General features: G+C 36.9%; 1 protein-coding gene and 1 long non-coding RNA gene across 4 annotated transcripts in view; both read left to right on the forward strand.

Annotated features, from left to right (window-relative positions):
* LOC149538878 (outer envelope pore protein 21, chloroplastic-like) overlaps positions 1-21,488 on the forward strand; it is a 242,304-nt gene that overhangs the window by 55,518 nt on the left and 165,298 nt on the right. For 2 of the 3 annotated variants that reach the window (XM_089800253.1, XM_089800251.1), the window contains exon 2: positions 16,143-16,217. The exons of the other annotated variant lie outside the window; for it this stretch is intronic. In XM_089800253.1, the coding sequence (XP_089656379.1) occupies positions 16,143-16,217 (75 nt within the window). The remainder of the gene's footprint in view (positions 1-16,142; positions 16,218-21,488) is intronic. 3 annotated transcript variants of the gene reach the window in all.
* LOC149538879 (uncharacterized) lies at positions 16,226-20,223 on the forward strand. Its single transcript, XR_016356123.1, has 2 exons — positions 16,226-16,946; positions 17,059-20,223. It is a non-coding gene; the product is annotated as an uncharacterized LOC149538879 (long non-coding RNA).

The following is a 21,488-nucleotide window of genomic DNA, read 5'->3' on the forward strand; positions in this document are numbered from 1 at the left end:
GTGGTTATTAGTTTCGACGACTTCTTTAAGCTTTCTTTTGAAATAGTTGTCCTCATTGGAAATGATTTGTGTGTTCTCCAAACATATGTGATGTTTGGTAGAAAAAGAATGTTTAGCTAATGCCGATTTGTAAACCCTATCATGCCCGATGTCTGCCACATGCTCTTTGATAAGAGTGTGGAAGGAGCGGCCCATTTCACCAATATAGGGTGTGCCACAAGAGTAGACCACTTTGTAGACTCCTGAGTTGGAATACATATTCCTGAGGTCTTTGATAGGTGGGACATGATTCCTGAGCTTGGAGAGGGGTTTGAAAGCTACATGCAAACCATTTTTTGACAAGATCTTGGCAATTTTTTGGGAGATGCTTTACACAAAAGGGAGGGAGGCATGCAGAACACGGGGGGGGGGAAGAGAAGGATTAGGATTCGAGGAGGCAAGGTGGAGGGACCTGGATTAGTTGAGGGCCTTGGAAATTTGCCCGAAAGAATAGCCATTAAGCCTAAAGACCTAGTGGAGATGGTTAAGCTCAAGGTTTAAGTGATCATCATCACAAATCCTATGGGCTCTCAAAGCCAGGGTCTTCAAAATGCCTGTTTTATGGCTAGGATGGTGGTGGGAGGATGAGTGAATGTATAGGTCAGTATGGGTGGCCCTTCTAAACACACGACGACCAAGGGAGCCATCCGACTTCTTGATGAGCAGAACATCAAGGAAAGGCAATTGGTTGCCAAACTCGAGCTCTTTGGTGAACGAAATACAAGGCGCCATGTTGTTGATGTGCTGGTGGAACTTTTCTAGTTTGTCTAGCCCATGAGGCCAACAAACATTAGTATCATCTCCATATAAAGGTTGGCAATGATAAGGGAGAGGGGAGCCCATGGCCACTCCATCAACTTGCTCGTAGATGACCCCTTAGAAGGAGAAAAAGGTTGATTTGAGGCATAGCTCGACCAAACTGTCAATCTCCACGTTGGTCATGCGCTTCACGATTTCAATGGAATCAGGGATAGGGACCTTTGTGAAGAGCGAGGCCACGTCAAAGCTTACGAGGACATCATTGTTATCTAGATGGGTGTCCTTAATGAATTGGACGAAGTGGGTTGAGTCTTTAACAAAGGAGTCAGAATTTCCTACCAATGGAGAGATTAACTTGGCTAGATGAGCAGCCAAGGTATACTTTGGGGAGCCTATGGTGTCAATTATAGGCCTAAGTGGGATGCCTCCCTTGTGGATTTTTGGGACCTCGTAGATACGAGGAGTGACTTCCTTGGAAGGAACCAACCTTTTCTTGATGTCATCATCAAAGGTCGAGGCCAAGACACTTGCTTTGACTTTTTTCAAGATTTTACCACAAAGGTTATGAGATAAGGTTTTATAGCTATGCGTGTCAGAGAGAACGTCTGACATCTCGGAGCCATAGTCTTGCTTGTTAGTAATAACGGTAGCATTGTCCTTGTCAGCTTTGATGATTGCTAGGTCATTATGATTGCCCTTGTTAGCTTTTATGATACTTAATCAATACATTAAAATTAAGAAGATGCACTTACGGAATCCATAAGAAAATTTCGTAGGGTCGCCTCAATTTGTGAAGTCAAAATTGAGGACAACACAATTGTATGTATTTCGAGTTTCTGAAGTAATAAGGGTCAGAAGAAAGAAGCATTTTTCTATTGCTTCACTGAAACCCTCACAACAAATCATGGCTTTTGGACTTGTAGCCATGGTTCAAAACTATTGAAACTTGGGGGATTGCAAGGTCCAACCATGTGCTATAACATTCTTGAATCCTTTCTGTTGCCACTCCGAATGGCTAATCTTAACAACGAGCCCTTGTTTGAGGATGAATGAATATAGGGTTTTGAACACTTGGTTGATTGGCATGTATCCCAACTGTTTGAAGTATTGGCAAGATCAATTCATGTGGGGAAGTACCTTGTAACAAGAAGCTATCAGAAAACCTGTGAATTGGCCTTCAAGGCCTAATAGTCACCTTAAAGAAGGAACCCTAATCAAATGTTGAGACCCTACCCTAAAACTTGGTAGTTTGTTAGAGGTCCAAATGGTTATTCAAATCTGAAGTTTGTTTGGGAAGAACTTCTGTTGTGTAAGAGTTATAGCCCGAAAATTGAATAGGAAGGCATAATTGGGGCTTATTGACCTAGTAGCCTAAGTACATGAGATCGGGTGTTTGGAGGAGATTGGATCCTTGTAACCTGTCAAGTTTGTGTTGTTCTGACCCTAAGGAGACAATCCTTAGGTTTGAAGTGACAGTGAAATTTTGAAGTGGGCAAACCTCTGAAATGCTTTTGTTTGGAAGACTTGAATCCATTGACAAAAGAACTTGTGAAGTAAATCTTTTGGATTCATGAATTGTGAAGATTGTAGGAACATTGTTACATGTTGAGCAAGTGAAGAAAGGTTGTGAGACTCCAAATGCTTGTTTGCAATCCTAATTAGAAAATAGGCTTAAGGGCCTATTGTAAGGTGGAAAGACCATCAAAGCAGCATGCTCCTCATCAAATTGGTATCAAAGCAATTTGATAATTGGGAGTGGGAGAAAGTAGGGCTTTATGTCATTTCAAGAATCAAAAGGAGAGATATCCATCATGGTGACCAATGTAGAACTTGCAAAGAAGTTGCAAGAACAAGAAGTAGACAACAAATGGCTTAGAGAGGAGTTGAAAAAATTGAAGGACTAGATGAAGGCAGTGGAGAAGAGCTCTGTTAGAGAAGAAGGGGATGAAGATGACGAGGAAACCCTTGAGCAGGATGATGAAGAAGAGGTTCCTGTAGAACAAATGCCACTCCTTAATGTCCTTAAGCCATGGGAGTGAGGGCCATGGAGGGAAAAGCAAAGGTATCTACATTCAATGGGAAAATGGATGCAGATCTTATGATGGATTAGTTGGAAGCACTAGAGAATTGCTTTGAATGTGAAGGCACACTTGAAGGACAAAAGGCAAAGATTGCCAAATCAAAATTGAATGTAGCAACCCTAACATGGTGGAACTTTATCCAAACAAAAATGACAAAGTTAGGGAAGAATGTAATTTCTTATGGGAAGGGAATGGTCTCTAAGATGAATGAGACTTATATACTTGAGGACTATGAGGTACAACTGCATAGAAACAGACAAAATCTAAGCCAGAGGGAAATGGATGTGAATGCCTATATTGAAGAGTTTCAGAAGTTGTGTATGAGATCTAGGACTGCAGAGGAATGTTTAAAGGTGGCTAGGTATCTAAATGGCCTTAGAATGAACATCCAGGAGTTAAACCTTTTGTGCTTTGATACAGTCCCATAACAATTATCAGTTGGCCCTAAAGGTGGAGAAGGCAAAAAGAAGACAAGAGTAGAATGGTAGAGGAAGAGGGAAGAATAACTTAGGTAGTTTTGGTGGGAGATCAGGCCAAAGGTCTTTTGTGGAGTCCAATCAAGGAGAGAAAGCAGGGGATTCCAATAGCAGAGGTGGCTACAAAGTAAGAAGATCTAATAGCAAAGGTGGAACAAATAGATGAAGTGGAGGATCCAAGTTTATTAACATGAAGTGTTTTAGTTGTAACTTGTATTCGCATGGTGGAGAAGAGCCACACTAGTCCAAGAAGATGCAAGAATTGTAACTTCTCTTGAGGTGAACTTGGTTGCAGAAGTGGGAGAAACCTTGATGACAAGGAGGATGCTGATCAAAGAAACAATCAAAGAAAAGAAAACTGATCCACCCTAGAGGAGAGCACTACTCAAGATCAACTCTAAAATACAAGGTAAGGTCTGTAAAGTAATCATTGATTTTGGTTCCACTGATAACATAGTGTGAGGAAGTTACTAATAAGTTAAAATTAGAGACTGTATTCCATAATATCCCCTCTAGTCTCTTGGTTGAATACAGAGCAACATGTAATAGTGAATAAGCATGCTTGGGCAGAATTTAATATTGGGGTTTATAAGGACATAATACTATGTGATATATTGCCTATGGATGCTTGCCATCTTCTTTGTGGAAAACCAGTGCAATTTGATAGGAAGGCACATTTAGATGGGGAGAAGAATACTTCTTTCTAAAAAGATGGGGTAGTCTATAAAATCCAGTCCTTAATTGAAGAGACCAATAAGCAGTTAGGGGTGTGTGTGATGGTGGTAGAAGAAAAGGAGTTTGCAAAGACTATAAAGGAAGAGGGAATAAGATTTGCTTTGGTCATGAAGCCTAAAGAAGAGATGAAAAGGGAAGTATGTGATGCTGGTGCTAAGCAAGTTATGGAACTATTAGAAAGGTATAAGGATGTTATTGCCATGGATGGCCCTGATTCCCTATCTCCTGTTAGAGACATAAGTCACCAAATTGACCTCATCCCAAGAGCAATACTACCCAATAAGGCAGTCACCCTTCAATAATGCAAAAGTGGCAAAACAAGTGCACGATTTGTTGGATAAAGTTCTTTTTAGAAAGAGCCTTAGCCCTTGTGCAATGACTACTATTTTGGCACTCTAGAAGGATGAAACTTGGAGATTGTATACTAATACTAGGGCAAGTAATAAGATAATCGTTAGGTATAGATTCCTATCTGTAGGATGAAGGATTTGATAGATTGTTTATGTGGGGCTACCTATTTCTCCAAAATAGACCTTAAAAGTAGATACCATCAGATTAGGATAAGAGAGGGGGATGAGTGGAAAACTGCATTCAAGACAAATGAAGGTCTTTATGAGTGACTTGTAAATTAGATATAGGTTTCCTATCTGTAGGATGGGAGTATTTGATGGATTGTTTCTGTGGGGCTACCTATTTCTCCAAAATAGACCTTAAGAGTGGATACCATCAGTCTGGATAAGAGAGGGGGATGAATGGAAAATTGCATTCAATACGAATTGGGTCTTTATGAATGGCTTGTAATGTAATTTGGACTATCAAATGCACCGAGCACCTTTAGGAGGTTGATGAATGAGGTCTTACAAGATTTCATTGGCAAATTTGTGGTGGTATATCTTGATATGTAGTAGGGCCAGAAAAGTACATCTCAAGCATTTGGAGATGGTGATCAGGTGGTTACATGAACAAAAGTTGTAGATCAATTTAGATAAGAGTGAATTCATGATGGCTCAGTTAATTTATTTGGGCTTTGTGATATCAAGGGGAGATTTGAAAATGGATCCATCTAAGGTGGAGGCTATCCTAAACTGGCTAACACCTAAGAATGCGGGAGAAGTTAGAAGTTTTCATGGCATGGCCATGTTCTTTATCAAGAACTTTAGTCGCATTTGTGCTCCAATTCTTGAGACAATCAAGGGTGGTGGAAATGTGAAGATTGTGTAATGTCCCCACTATTAGTGTTAGTTTGGTATAAGTAATACCTACAAAATAATGGTTAAATCGCAATAATAACAAAACTATATTATTCTATACTCTAATTTAACCCCAATCTTAAAGGCGTCTCTAGATCGAGCTTCCTAGCTCATAGCTACCTCGCCATCTTCTCGGGAGCCCACCCTTTTGTAAAAATCTGTTTCCTGTATTCGATTCAAATAATCTTTCTACAGACAATTTGACAAATAGATGGAAGACGTATGGTGATTTGGATGAGAGTATGGTTGGGTTGGGATGGTGTACGAATGTCAAAGGAAAACGTACGGACAATGGGAAGGCCGTACGGTACAAGACATAGGCAGAAAAGGTGTCGTACAGTGACACAAGGAAGGGGATGTACGGTCTCTGAATGGAGAGGTGATAGTTTGGCCGTACACAACTGAAAGAAGGTCGTATGGTGGGCAGGTGTGGAATGTACGGTGGACAAGAACAAGGGCCGTACGGAGGAGGCTTGTAGTTGGCCATACGGTGTTGGGAAAGACTGTGGGTGATAATGTGAAGTCTGTATGGAGGGATAGTGAAAGGGGTGGGTCGTACAATCAATGAAGAGGGGAGTGGAGGTATGGTATGAAATGCCAAGAAAGCTGTACTGTAGGTAGGATGACATGTAGCGGAAGGTGTACGGAAGGAGAAAAACACAGAGATCTATAACTTAAACTATTAATTCCAAATATATTAGATAATGCTAAACAAGAATGGAACATAAATAACCTTCAATTTCTAATTGCTGAGAGATGTTGCTTCGATTTGCCAGATTCGAGCAAAGTATTACATGCAACAACGAAATAGGGTGAGGGTTGAAGCCCACCGAAATCGGAATAACCAAGTAGGGAAGACTTTCACTTCTAAAATGGTGAACAATAGAGAATTCCAATTGGAGTTCGCAGTACAAAGAAATAATCCAAAATGTATACCTAATGACTACCTACAAGCTGTGCTTAAATACCCGTTGGGGAAAACTTTCCAAGGGTGTACAAAGATAGTTGACAACGACACAAACTACAGAAACAAAACAAAAATGGGTCCGAGATAAATTAAATCAATCGGCCCATTAATAATAGTTGATTAATGATTTATTTTATAACGGGAACATTACAGTCCTCCTGTTTCAAATTTTGCTTGTCTTCAAGCAAATGCAATGTCGGGTGCTAAAGAATGTGCTTGCCCTCCCACGTCGTGTCGTATAACGGCAAGTGTTTCCAACGTACCAAATATTCCTTCACCGTGCGGTTCCGCAGGGTGTTCTCTCATACTTCGATGATCTCAGCTTGTTCCAATATGAGCTTTCCTTCTTCATTGAGCGGTGGAAGGTTTGTGGCTATCGTGACGTTATGCCCCATGACCTTCTTCAAGCATGAAACATGAAAGACGTTATGAATATGGCTCCCCTCTGGAAGTTCCAGCTCGTAAGCGAGTGTAACATCCGGTTTTCCTGGGTCTTAAATTAACAACTAATATAAAGAAGTACAGTTATATTAGTCATGTTCATGTGAAAGAGATTTATTGTTAAAAATAGTTAAACAAAATTTCTAAACTAATAACTTATAACACCATTAAGGAATTTACTATAGAAATTTAAATCCACATACCAGGGAATTGGAATCGAGAAATCATTGCAGGGATGTTTCTACAATCATCCAGATTAGTCCACAAATACTACTATAACAATATCATATATCGACTTCTATCCAATACCGCTATGTCAAAATCAAATGACAAATACCATTAATTACCACTATATAAAATTTAGGGCATCACATACCACTGTAGCAATTTGGGCATCGATTACCATTGGATCATTTAGGGCTTCTGTTACCTTTGTATCAATTAGGGCTTCTAATATCATTGATTTAGTTAGGGCTTTCGATACCATCGATTCAATTAGGGCTTCGGATACCAGTTTATCATTTAGGGTTCCAATTACCACTAAATCAATTACGGCTTTAGATACCACTGTATCATTCCTTTCCTTCTGATTACTTAATTGTGGCAATAACTCAAGATTAGAAATATGCTCATATTTGATATTCATACCAAGGAAAAACAATCCATAAATCTATCTCTCGCATCTAGGTGTAAAATAACTGTAACTATGAAATAACTCAATTAATCTTACCTTCTTGGATATACATCATAAAAGTGAAATTACCTGTTTGAACAAACAATATAATGTACAACTTATCTTTGTCTGATATTCGTCCGACAATTTGGAGAGAGGTGAAACATTGTCAGGGGCTTAACCACCCAACCTCAGACCTTAATTTATTCCCCACACAATCTCTAACGAGAAAGGGCCTCCCTACCCGAAATAGGTCTTGGAACATCTGTCATCTACTGAACAACCCTGGTATCTACACCACTCGACTTGACAATAGATTCCATTGCTGGGACATGCATGAGCTATTAATTATTTATTCCCAATCTGATTTCATGATTTTATTTGCAGGATTAGTGTACACCTCTTCACTATTTATTGGCCTCTCTGCTGGGTGAATTCCTTTGTGTCTGCATGATTCTGATTTGGTTTTACACCTCTTCACCATTGCTATGGCTTTTTTGCCAGGTGAATTCCTCGGTGTCAAGTGTTCTAAATATGCTTGGAAATTTTATTAAAGGATGTGCAATGATGTGGTTTCATATAATCTATCAATTCATTACAACTACTAAGGATTTCATAAATGATATAAACTTGGGAATATTTGGTGAATGATCTCCTATACAACTCAGATTACAAACAACTAGTATTATGGTTAGATCTCTACTTAACAGGCCTAGCTGACTGTGAGTGGATACTCGAATTAGAAGGAGAAAGAAAAGATTTGGAAATCCTAATTAAACTATTCTCAACTTGTCATTATGTATCGGCTGTGATAGATATCGATCATAGTAAGATCGATTCATTCTTTGCATTGATTCTATGGTTTTCAATCTTGCAATTAGAAGATCCAATCCAGTCAATTTATCTTGGTAAACAAAAAGAAAGAAAAACAATATCAGAAATCGTGACTTGAGACTTGGTTGTATCTTTTTCTCTAGTTGGGCCTCTTGTCCACCCACTAACCGGAGACTGAATTCGGACTTCAATTCGTTGGCAATAATAATGGAAGAAGAATAGGAATTCGGGTATGAGTAAGGAAGGACATTCGGCTTAGAACTCAATATGAAATGTAGACATATGGGTTTAAGAGAACACGAGATGGAAGGAGGTATATTTGCCTAATTCGATCATGGCTCGTAAATAACTTAGCCAAGACTCCTCGGGTTCCATCCGTTTCAAAAAGATTATATGCCCATTCGAATTCTAAGTATTAAATCATTCAGAAAAAGAAACATAAAAAGGTTGGAAGAGAATTGGAAAGATGATAAGAAACTTCGAATTGCCAATATTAAATTGATTTATCATGCCAAGTGTTATCGTTTAAAAGCAAAGAATATTAAATTGGAAAGAATAGAGTTGGAAGATTATAGTTCGAATATTATAATAATTCAAATGTTATTATAATTCGAATATTATTTTAATCTTATATGTACATGTAAACATCACTTTATTAAATTATAAAATTATAATGGTGCCAAATCATTTTTTATATTATATATATATATATATATATATATATATATATATATATATATAAATAATATGATGAAAGATAAATCAAAATCCTTTGAGATATGTTTTATATTTTAACCCAATTATTTTCTCAATTTATTTATTTAAATAGCTCATGCAGGTTCCACAGATGTATCCTATTTCAAGTCGCTAGGTTCTCAACCCATTCGCCCAGTGATGGTGATGCTCCTACCTAATTCTTTTCTGACAATGCTTCCACCCCTTCGATGTGTTTCCTGCAAGGAAATTCTTTGTAATTAAATTATAAATTATTTAATCATAAATAATCATAATGGTTAATCTTCTTCTCAATTCCATGAATAAATGATCAACTAGCTTGTTATCTTCATTTTGAAATTATAACGACTAACCATCTTACCATTTCATAGGATTATAACTATATTAACTGTCAACTAACTTCATGTGAACCTCCACGGCTATATTTTAAATTAGGTCAAAAATTGGGATGTAACATACCATTCCCCTTGTGGTTCATCGTCCTCGATGAACTTGAAATTGAAACGAACATTATAAAGGAGAGTTTTAAATTTAGAATGTAACGTACCATTCCACTTTGTGTTTCATCGTCCTCGATGATCTCTGCAAATTAGACACTCAAAGAATATTCCAAATATATATGTATAGCATCATGATATCATTTCTTTTCAAAATCAAAATCATAATTGGAACTCAAGATCCATTTTTACTTAAAAGTTTCTAGAAGATACTTGCATGGTAACATAAAATTAAACACTTACTCACCTAAGTTCACCTTACTGTACTTGTGGTCATCTCAGCATCAATCGAGTTGATTCCATTTCATATTCTTGTCATACTCATGTAGACACTCACCATAGCATTAGTTCGATTCCATATGGATATCTTCATTTAAGAGAGTTTTCAGGTTTTAATAAACTGAAAGTAAGATGAGTATTCAAAATTGGAATTCTTTAGCTAGGAAGTTCTAGATCATAACTTGATCGTAATTTAAATCACTTATATGTACCTTTTGGCATATAGCACTTATTAATGGGTAGATCATCCTTACAAACTTACAGATCACCTAAATTAGGTTAGTGAATCCATGTTTTTCCATTTATGTGACTTCGGTCTTCGTGCCCGTCTCATAACATTTAATTAGAATAATCATCTCATGATAGAATACAACAGCTTAGTATGTAAAATCAACATCATGCGTATTATACATGTATAACAGTGTGTCAAAGGTTAGAAACATGATATACTATGCAAGATCATCATGCATCTAATCAAGATCATAAGCATCTGAAAAAATTCATAAGATTCTTATCGAGTGGCTCATCATTTATCTGTATTATCTAGAAGTTTATCTTTTCCATTTCTATGACTTTGGCTTTCATGCCCATCTCGTCAAAGTTTACATCTGTAAACAAGCATTAATAGTTTCAATTATTCAACTGTATTTACTCCATACTGGAGCACAAAATGATCTTGTCGTTTAATCAACATTAGAAAGAATCATGGTTCACAATTTTGTTTTCCTTTAGTTCAAGTTCTACCATTTCATAAGAGGAGGAATTTAATTGCATAAAGTAAATGCTGGGAACATTTCACTGATAGGAATTATTTAATCATCATCATGGATTTTGATAAGATTTTATCAAGATTTTAGAAACTGTTTTGGATTGTGCAAGCCTCAACCTTGAACCATACTCATCCCTCACACATTCTAACATATTATAATAGCTTCCTCAGGATGTTTATCAGTTCGGCCATCCGAGCTACCTAGTGGTTTGAGTGCCCAATCAGTTATTCCTAAATAACAAAAGCTTATGGACAAACAAAAAGATCTCATGATCAACAACATATGCCTATAAATTACCTTGGCGAAGGATTTCCCAATGGGTTCAACGACGAGATCACCACCATTCGACTTGCCAATCATTTTATCTTGCTATATTTATTGACAACATGTCCCAAGTAAAATATTTCTGTCATACCGAATTCACACTTGGATTGCTTGACGAACAAGGACTGATCCTTCATGATCCTTATGATTTCATCTAGATGTTTTAGGTGCTCTTCCCATGTCCTGCTGTAGATAAGAATGTCATCAAAAAATACTAGTAAGTACTTATGCAATTGTTTGTTGAAGATTCAATTCATGCATGATTGGAACGTAGCAGGTGCATTCGTTAATCCGAACAGCATGTCCAAGAACTCATAATGCCCGTAGTGACAACGAAAGGCCATCTTTTCCGCGTCTTCCTCCCTCATGTGGATTTGATGGTATTCGGAACGAAGATCTATTTTTGAAAAATAGATTGTGCTATGCAATTCATCCAGCAACTCATCTATCCTTGGAATGGGATATCTATTCTTTATTGTTTTTTTGTTCAACATGCGGTAGTCCACACATGCGCATTGTCCTGTCCTTTTTGACCAATACGACTGATGACGCGAAAGGGCTAGAACTTGGGTGGATTCATCCTTTCTCTAGCAGTTCATGAATCATCTTTTCGATCTCATTTTTGAATTTCTTGGGATGGCAGTATGGTGTGGTTATGACTGGCTTGGCTCCTGCTTTCAACTAGATAGTATGTTCAAACCCTTGATGCGGTGGTATGCCGGGATGAATTTCTATAAAAACTTTATCGTGGTCACTCAAAATCTTTTGGAGATCATCATCTTAGGGAGGTGTCCATTGCCCTTTTATAGGTTCTGCTGAAACAAAAAAAGGTGCAACCCAAGCAACATCATCATGTCGAAAAATTGCCTCCATCTGATGTGCCAAAACTTCCTTCGGACCCTCATTTGCCATTCCGCAGAGAACAACCTTCTTTCCATGGACAATAAAAGTAAAATTCATCCATTTGAAGCGCTGAGTGTATTCATCCAGTGTCTCCATCAACTGTATGCCCAAAATAACCTCCATACCATCAAGGTCCACTATGAAGAAATCCTTGGTCATCGTGTGATTCGCCATTGTGGTGCTTAGCTAAGGAACAAGGTGTATGTAGGGCAGGAGAATCCCTCCAACAACCTTGTCCTGAAATCCTGTGTGCGTCTTCGTAGGTAGACCTCTTCGTTTCACCAGAGAGGAGTTTATGAAGTTCAGAGTAGCTTCGCTATCGAGCATCACCATAACTCTTTGTCCTTGAAGGGTTCCTCATATATGAAACACTGTGCACCTCGGGCTACCGGCTAGGGCAATAATTCCTTTGTGCTGTACCAAAGTTGCAATTCTTTTCGTACGGTTCAAACTAACCATGTTGGTGTTGTCATGATTTTGGTTGTCTTCGGCAGGTATTTCTTCTTGTTCATCCTCATCATTAGACATGACCTCAATATAATGAATCTTTTATTTTTTGAGGCATTTGTGGCCAAGTTCCCAAGGTCCCTTGCAATTGAAACATAGTTTCTTCCTTCAGAGCTCCTATCTAGTGGCTTTGCCCAATGATGGCTTCTTGGGCAGAGGTTTATTATCTTTGCCCCTTGGAAACATCGACAGTTTGGAATGTGAGTAACTTCGCGAGGATGATGTCGATGATGATGCCATACTCCATTCCTTTTTAGTGGCCTTTGACAGGGTGGCAGGACTGAACCCCTTTACCCAACCTTTTAGTGGTTTTGTTAGTCTGTCCATGAAGAGCACTATCCGTCTTCTTTCAGAAATGTCTATGACAAAAACAAAGAGTTTCTGAAATTCTGCAATGTACTGGTCAACTAATCCAGTTTGTCTCAGCTGTGCCAAATCTTTGAAATTGAGTTCCGGATCTTTACCATCAAATCGCTCTATCAATCTCTCAGTGAATTCCGCAGAAGTATTTATTTGATCATGCTCCAGTGTGATGGTGCCGTAATGCCACCATTCATGCACAACTCCCTCTAAGTACAATGTCACAAATTTGATTGCTTCTTTTGGCATAACATTAAGCTAGAAGTAAGGATCGACCTTCTTTACCCACGCTTGTGCGGATATAGATCTGGATTTCTCAAATGGAGACAAATTTACTTTACTCAACTTCCTCCTGAGATCATCATTAAAATATCCTCTGTTTCTGCCTCCCGAATATCTCATTCTCAGATTTGCATAATCTTTGTAGGATATATCTTCCTTGAAATTCGCATTCTTCCAGTCTTCTTTCAGCTGTTCTTGCATTTCTTCAAAGCTTGGCTGCTTCCCTCCTGGTGGTTTCTTTGTCCGTGGGAGAAAAGACATGGAAGGTCAAGAGCGTGTTGGATGAGGGTTCGTTTTACCTGACAGCGAATCCGCGCCATGACCATTTTGTTCTACGGATATTTTATTGTCTGCCAATTTCTTGAGTCTCTTCCATGAGTCGCTGAGTGTCATTGATTTGTGCTTGATTCTTTGCAAGTTCTCTTAGTAGTGCCACAAGTTCGGCAGCTGTGGGTTCTGGCTTGGTAGCCATTCTATCCACATAATGGGTTCTTCTTCTCTTCCGGCTATAAACTCTCATTCACTGTCCATAAGCTGGTAGGATCAAAGCTCTGATACCACTGTAAAGATCCATTTCCTATATTCGATTCAAATAATCTTTCTATAGACAATTTGGCAAATAGATGGAAGACGTACAGTGATCTGGATGACAATATGGTTGGGTTGGGATGGTGTGTGGATGTCAAAGGAAAACGTACGGACAACGGGAAGGCCGTACGATACAGGACATATGAAGTAGAGGTGTTGTACGGTGACACAAGGGGCTGTACGGTCTTTGAATGGAGAGGAGGTAACAATTCAGCCGTACATAGCTGACTGAGGGTCGTGTGGTCTTTGGGGGTAGTACGGTGGACATGTGTGGAATGTACGATGGGCAGGAACAAGGGCCGTACAAAGGAGGCTTGCAGTTGGCTGTACCGTGTTGGGAAAGATTGTGGGTGATGGTGTGAGGTCTGTACAAAGCGAGAGTGAAGGGGGTGGGCCGTATAGTCAGTGAAGGAGGAGAGTGGAGGTATGGTATGAAATGCCAAAAAGGCCATACAGTAGGTAGGATGGCATGTAGCAGAAGGGGTATGGAAGGAGAAAAACATAGAGATTTGTAACTTAAACTATTAATTCCAAAGATATCAGATAATGCTAAACAAGAATGGAACATAAATAACCTTCAATTTCTAATTGACGAGAGATGTTGCCTCGATTTGCCAGATTTGAGCAAAGTATTATATGCAACAACAGAATAGGGTGAGGGTCGAATCCTACCGGAATCGGAATAGCCAAGTAGAGAAGATCTTTCACTTCCGAAATGGCAAACAACAAAGAATCCCAACTGGAATTCGCAGTACAAAGAAATAATCCAAAATGCATACCTAATGACTACCTACAAGCTGTGCTTAAATACCTATTGGGGAAAACTTTTCGAGGGCGTACAAAGATAGCTGACGGCAACACAAACTATAGAAACAAAACAAGAATGGGTCTGAGATAAATTAAATCAATCGGCCCATTAACAATTGTTGATTAATGATTTATTTAATAATGGGAATGTTACACCCTTAAGATTCTTCTTAGATGAGACATCCTCTATCCAAGCCCAATCACATATGCATATGTTGACATCATCAGAATATTATGGCACATGGAGATTATCCATTGATTCTCGGCCATGGTGGTCAGATGGGGATCTTAACATCTCGCATACCCCATGGTTTGAGTCTCATTAATCTTCATGGTGTTAACCCCATGAGCTAACACAATATTATCCACAAGTATGATTCATTAATATAAATAAATTCATAAACATAATTAAACAAATATAATCCATAAACATACCATTCTTACCTTCTTTTCTTGGTCCATGTGGCTCTACCCTAAGTTGACCCTTCAATGAATTCCTTCTAGATTATCTCAACTCTATATTGACTTTCTAAAATTCTTCCTTTTATAATTATATAGAAATGATAAATTATAATTTTTTGCTTCTTCTTTTCCAAGATTTACAACCTTTCATAACACACATCCTTTGAAAAGTCACAACACTTCATAGTTATAATCCTTTCAAAAGGTCACAACACTTAATAACTAAAATCCAAAGTCCCAATACTTTAATCACAGTGGTTTTGAAGAGTTGCAACTATTCATAATTATGACCCTTTCAAAGGTTCACATCCTTTCAATATCATTGATACCCTTTAAGAAAGTCACTTCCTTATTTTTTTCATATTACTTCCTTCTTCCATTTTCTTCGTTTTCCCACCCTCTAAAATAAACTCTCCTTCCTTTTCTATCTTAATTTTAAGGAGTCATGTCTATTTGTTAAAGATCTCTTGACCTTTCATTAGATTTAGTTAATTTATATTATTTTATGTTATATTGTTTACTTACTTATTTGTGTTTATTATTATTTGTTATCAAAAGTTAACATACTATCTACATATTGTCTCTTTTATTTAATTTTATTTCTTTATTTATTCATTGACATTTTATTATTTTTTAATTATTTAAAATATCATCCTAAATATTATTTCATTGATAATATGGATTAAATAATAATTATTTCCTATTTTTATATTTTAGTATTAGTTTTGATATAACTTTATTATTATTACTCATTTAATATCATTGTATTATCTAATTATTATTAAAATTCTGTCTTAAAATGAGGAATATGAGAGCACCCTATTTCATAACAGAAATCTTCATCGGGAGATAAGAAATTTTGAAGTCTTGTGCTCCTGCAGCTAATAAAATCAAATAAATAGATATAGATTGTATTGAAACATTTTGTTTACATGTAAAACTTGTTGAAGATAATTTACAGTGTGCATTATTATCAATTTAGTTTTTACTAGTAAATTAGATTGGGGACCTTTCCCTGCAAATTGAAGGAAAGGGTTTCCTCACATGCTTTTCATTGAGTTGTTGTGAAAAAGGACATATTAAAATGCCAACAAAGTTTATGCTTCAGGAATACTTTTCTCATGCCATATGCTACAAGTATATATTTAGCCATTCTTTATTGAAATGATTTTTAATGGTGGTGATGCTTTTTCTTAAATACAATTTGTTTCTAGCTTGAAGCAACTTTATATGTTATATAGTTAGCAGCTAACCAAAGCTTTCATAGTTATGCTTGTAATAAGAAAAATGTTTTTCTTTCCAAGGATGTTGCATTTAGAATAGCATTTTTGCTTTTTTGACAACTTTATTGAATGGCTTCTGTGATATTGTAGATTCATGGAAGATTGAATACACACTCTGGAAGAGCTAGTTGCATTGCACAATTTAAACGTAGATTTTACCCTGAGGTCAGAAAAATAATGAAACTATTTGTTCTTTTTTTCTTCTATGCCTGAAAGTAAAAGATAACATTCATAATGGTATTAAGTAAGGTAACTTCTTTTGGGCATTCACCATCTGAGAGTTTTTTAAAGAATTATGGTAATATTTAACTTGCAGTTGCTACTATGAAGATACCATAACTGAGTTATTGCCAAACCATTAAGACCCCTACTGTAACAGTATGAAAAAGCGTTTTTGGTCTCCTATGCCTGCAACAAACCATAAAAATGCAGGTACCAGATGCCTTAGCAGATGGGATGCAATCAACTAGATTGATGAATTCCTACTTTGTACCATCATGATAGGTTGCTAATCCTTGATCTTGTTCAGGTGATTGCAAACCTCCCACAAGTTTGCCAAGCATCATCCTTAATTTTCTACTGTTCTTCATTTGGGTACCTAGCTGGATGAACTTTCTTAATTTTAATTTGTGATAGAAAACTCCCACATAGATACCTGACTTTAACAGTACTTATATGAATATCTTTAGTCTAATGTTGAGGCTAAAATAAAAATATCTATCCAGAGTGGGAGTTAATATCATTTTGCATCTGTGAATTTGGTTCATCATGCAACTGGAGAAAAGCTTACCAGCTCAAAAACAATGTGGACTTCCTTGCAGGTTCATGCATGTGCAATTAATATTAAACATTTCTTCTTCTGCAGAATCCCTGTACGGTTCCCCATTTGTTGATGTATGTGTTGCCTGTAGATTGCATTATCAGTATCTGTCTCAGTGTGTTTCAACTGAGTCTTGGGAGACTTTTTCTCAGCTATTAACATTTTATTCTGTTTTATCAACGGCAGCCTCTCCTTTGCTATCCAACTCATCTATTATATTCATGCCTGCAACCGCTCAAGTGTTGGGTCACTGGTTAGCGGCACAGTAGAAGGTTGATGTAGGAGCAACGAAGGACAAACATCTCAAATGTATGAAGCAGTATACATGTAAGGAGGGAAGACATCAACTCGCTTTTTACCTGGACATCTGTACCATATACAACCAAACGCTCCAATGCTTAATTACAGTGTGTGATATGGCTTAGGTTTTGAGCCCAGTAGATTGGCAAGGATACTAGAACACAGGGACCATTGTTTTGTTATATTGGGGCCAGTACATCTGAGGCCAACCATATATATAAAGAGACTATGCATTCAGCAGAGACTGCAATAGAGGAAACCCCAAAATTTATTTGGTAACAATTTAGTGGAGAGACAGATGCTATACTTACTTTCTTATAAATGGCTGATTTTACATAATAGTAAGTTGGATTCAGGAGCTTCAAGTAATGTTATGGCTAGCCATTATGAATGAAATGAGAGTGAAGTTTTTTTGAAGTTTTTAAAATTTACTTGAGGTCCCAAATTGGGTCACTTTGATAATTGTCGTCCCAAAATTAAGGACATTACTTTGAAGACAATGGGCTTCTTTGGTTGGAGGGAGTAATCAAATGGAACTATTCATTATTAGTGACATTACCATTTATTTATCTGGCATAGATGCCAAGTTGTATTGGGAACAAAAGATGTTACATATTTTGAAGCAGCCAGGTGGGGAACAATGAATGATGTTTTCTATTGCCTTAAATCTGGACTCGACAAACACTCCTCATCAATTTGGATGCTCTGAAACTGGAAGCATCTTTATCAGCAGTTCCTTCAAGTTGAGCATCTTTATTTATATTTACAACTTCAAACAACAACAATGCCAGATCAAGCCTTGGGGGTTGAGTGAAGATTGTGGTAAAAACATCTTTGGTCACTGCAAATCTTCTATTGGGTACAAAATAAGTGGATTTGTTGAATTAATAAGAACCTCAATTGCGATGACTTTGGAACTTGCTGAGAGTCATTCTCTGCAGCTGCAGAAAGGACTGGAGTCCATGTACATACAAATGAATTTCAGACAGTTACAAATGGATAAAGCCGTTTATGAATGTGTTGGAGTAATTAAATATTTTTACACTGAGAGGCATTTTCTACAGCTGCAGCATGGATTGGTGTCCGTGTACAATGTCATTAAAAAGGATTGCAGACAGTTAGAAATGGATAAATCCAATTATGAATTTTTGAGGATGTGGGAAGCTCATAGCCATTTATGAATGCATTGGATTAACTAAATTTGGAATGGATGATGGAAGCTATCCTCCCCATTTTTCTGCATTCCATACTCCAATTCCCGTTAGCAGACTTAAATGACAGAAATCCAAAGATTTATTCCCAGAGAAACAGGATGAACCCGGTTTAATGGGGGATCTCTGTAATGGGTTTCATCTACTGGCAGATTCCCAGTTGGGTTTGATTACTGCAGAAAGTGTGAGGATTATATATTAGTTTGCATGAATTTGGTAAAACTTCACAATTTGGCCCTCTTCTCTCTGTATTTAACTATTACAGCTGCGGTTGCATTTTGATCAGAAACTCTATAAATGGCACTCTTTTCAACAGGAGATTACCTCTTAGCGTTTGGCATACCAGAAGGAATGAATACTCTTATCTTGGCAAGGTCTTCATGTCAATGGCAAAAGAGAGTACTCAAAGCCAATGGTTTGTTTCATTTATAGTTACATTTCAAATGAAGAATTAGCTTCATGCCCATAACCCAGATCATAAGTCTGTTTTAAAGAATAGTGTCTTTTATGAATTTGAGATACCTTAGATAATTATCCTTGGTCACAATTTATTGTTGAATCTAAAAAATAACACAAATCTGTATTTACACTGTAAATATAAATATATGAGAGATCATCTTGATGTGATGTCTGGGGCTATTAAGAATTTGATTATTTAACATGACATGATCTATTTGGCATTTGCCCTTCAAAGTAAGTTGTGAAATTACCTTCCATTTTTTCTTAGTAGTTGAACTTCTCGATTCACAATATGAGTCTATGCAATTGATGTGTATGCTAGAACAAATATTTCTTTTTCTTGAAAGCATAGTCACCTCTATACAATGAAGACTTCAAGGTCTCTGGCATTGGTAGGACAATTTTTCAAAAATAGGAGACACAGAGCTTTCTAGTAATAGTGATGCAACAGAATTCAGTGGAACTTTGTATAGACAGATGGTGGGAAGTTTGAACTATTTGACCACTACAAGGCCAAATCTTTCATATTCAGTCAGTATACTTAGTCAATTCATGGCTAAACCTCTTGAGCCCCATTGGAAAGCTGCAAAAAGAGTTCTACGATATCTACAGGGTACCATAGATTTTGGTATTGTATATACTAACCATTTGAATGTTGAGTTGACAGGTTATTTAGATTATGATCGGACATGCGATCTAGATGATTGTAAATCAACAGCTGGTTACACATTCAACAGTAGATCCAGTGTTGTTTCTTGGAGCATCAAGAAGCAATCTATTGTTTCTTTATCATCTACTGAAGCATTGTGCAGTGCCTACTTGTGAAGCTATTTGGCTAAAGAGGGTTCTTGAAGACATGGGACAAAAGCAAGAACATACTCCAATCAAGTGTGACTATCAAAGTACAATCAAGCTGGCCAACAATCCAGTTCATCATGCAAGATCAAAGCACATTTAAACTCAACAACATTTTGTAAGACAAAAGGTTCAGTCTCAAGAAACAGAGCTGCAATATTGCAACACAAATGTAAACATGGCTGATGTATTCACTAAGCCATTGGAAAAATAAAGTTTGTAATATGTAGATATATGTTAGCAGTGCATCATAATTCAGTTGTTTCCTAAGGGGGAGTGTTAGAATAAATCAACAACTGAGTCACAGTTTGAGTTCGAATAGGAGTCTGTAAAGAATTGGTGATCTGTTCACAGTTCTAGTTTGTTGTCAGTAAGGCTTAGTTGTCAATCAGGCTAAGTTTTCTGTCAATTAGCCACAACCAAATGTTGAGTTTGTTCCAGTTATATAGGAGAGTAGTTGGTTGCAATTTATGTATAAATATGTATGGTTAATGCTGTTAATAATAGACTCACAGTGAGTTCTTCATTTGCTTTGTTTTTTGCTCTGTATTACATGCTGCTGACACTTGATAAGCATTCACCATTCCATTCGATGTAACCATAACTAAATCACTACTTGAAAGTGATTCACCAATGTCAGCTAATTTATCGCTTAAATCCTTGATTATGGATAAATAATCACTAGTACTTTCATTTGCTTCCATTTTACTTGAAAGTAATTTTCTCTTTAGAAATAAAATTCTCTTTGTATATGTAATCTCATAGAAACCTTTCAAGGCTTTCCAAGTATTAGTAGAAGTAGCAATATTCCTTATTTGAGGGATGAAGGAGTCTTTTACATACATTCATAAGAGAATCTTGGCTTTGCTTTCTCTTTCTCTTAATCTTGAACAACATTCTGAGCTGTAGTAGGCTTAACCTCAGAACCACTTAGAATAGTCCAAACATTATTACTTGGAGACTACATCTTTTTTAATATAATTTAATATTTTGCAAGAAATATCACGACATGGAGCTTTGAAATTAGAAAACAAGAAACAATGGAAAGTTTTAAGTATGAAAATTAAAAATTTAAAGCCATTGAATCAAAATATGATATATCATATAGTCTACTGTTTAATAGCAATGCCATTTACTCATTTAGTATTGTTTTGTATAGAGTCAAATAGTCCAAACGCAAATTTGTCAGGCCTAAAATTATTGTCAAATTTTTTAAAATGAAATATATTGCTTTTAATATGCTTTTTCCTTTGGAGATGTGCGGGAGACTTCAAATTTTGTGGTGGTATATTGGGAGACTTAAGGAGACTTTGTGTCAAAGTCTTCGCTCCATTTTGAAGACTTTTAGTGCAAGTTTTGAAGAAAAAGCTCAGATTTTTGGGTTTATAAGTCATTTGTAAATGTTTTTCAGCAAATCAATATAAGACACTTCTTATTCATGTTTTGCAGTCTATCTACACAAGTCTTATAGAGTTTTAGGGGATTCAAGGAAACCCTAAATACACGTTTGTTGTATTTTTAACTAGATCTTTGTTAGTTTGCACCTAAGGGGGTGCATTAAAATTTTTAATTACATGCCGGGATATGCTGTGTGTAAATCTTTCAAACTGGTATGTGAAGCTTTAAACTTATGGATTATTAAATATAGACTGTATTACTGGGATAATATTTGAGAGTTCAGGCTGTACAAGACACAATCAAGAAAATCATACTCATCTAAAAAAGGGTGTTATTAAGGTGTCCATGAAGCATAAACTTTTCCTTGTAGGAGTAGGTATCAGTCTCATTGCA

The sequence above is a fragment of the Cupressus sempervirens genome, chromosome 9 (genome assembly GCF_028749045.1).
Source record: "Cupressus sempervirens isolate cs-2001-9-10 chromosome 9, ASM2874904v1, whole genome shotgun sequence".
NCBI classification, from domain to species: Eukaryota; Viridiplantae; Streptophyta; class Pinopsida; order Cupressales; family Cupressaceae; genus Cupressus; species Cupressus sempervirens.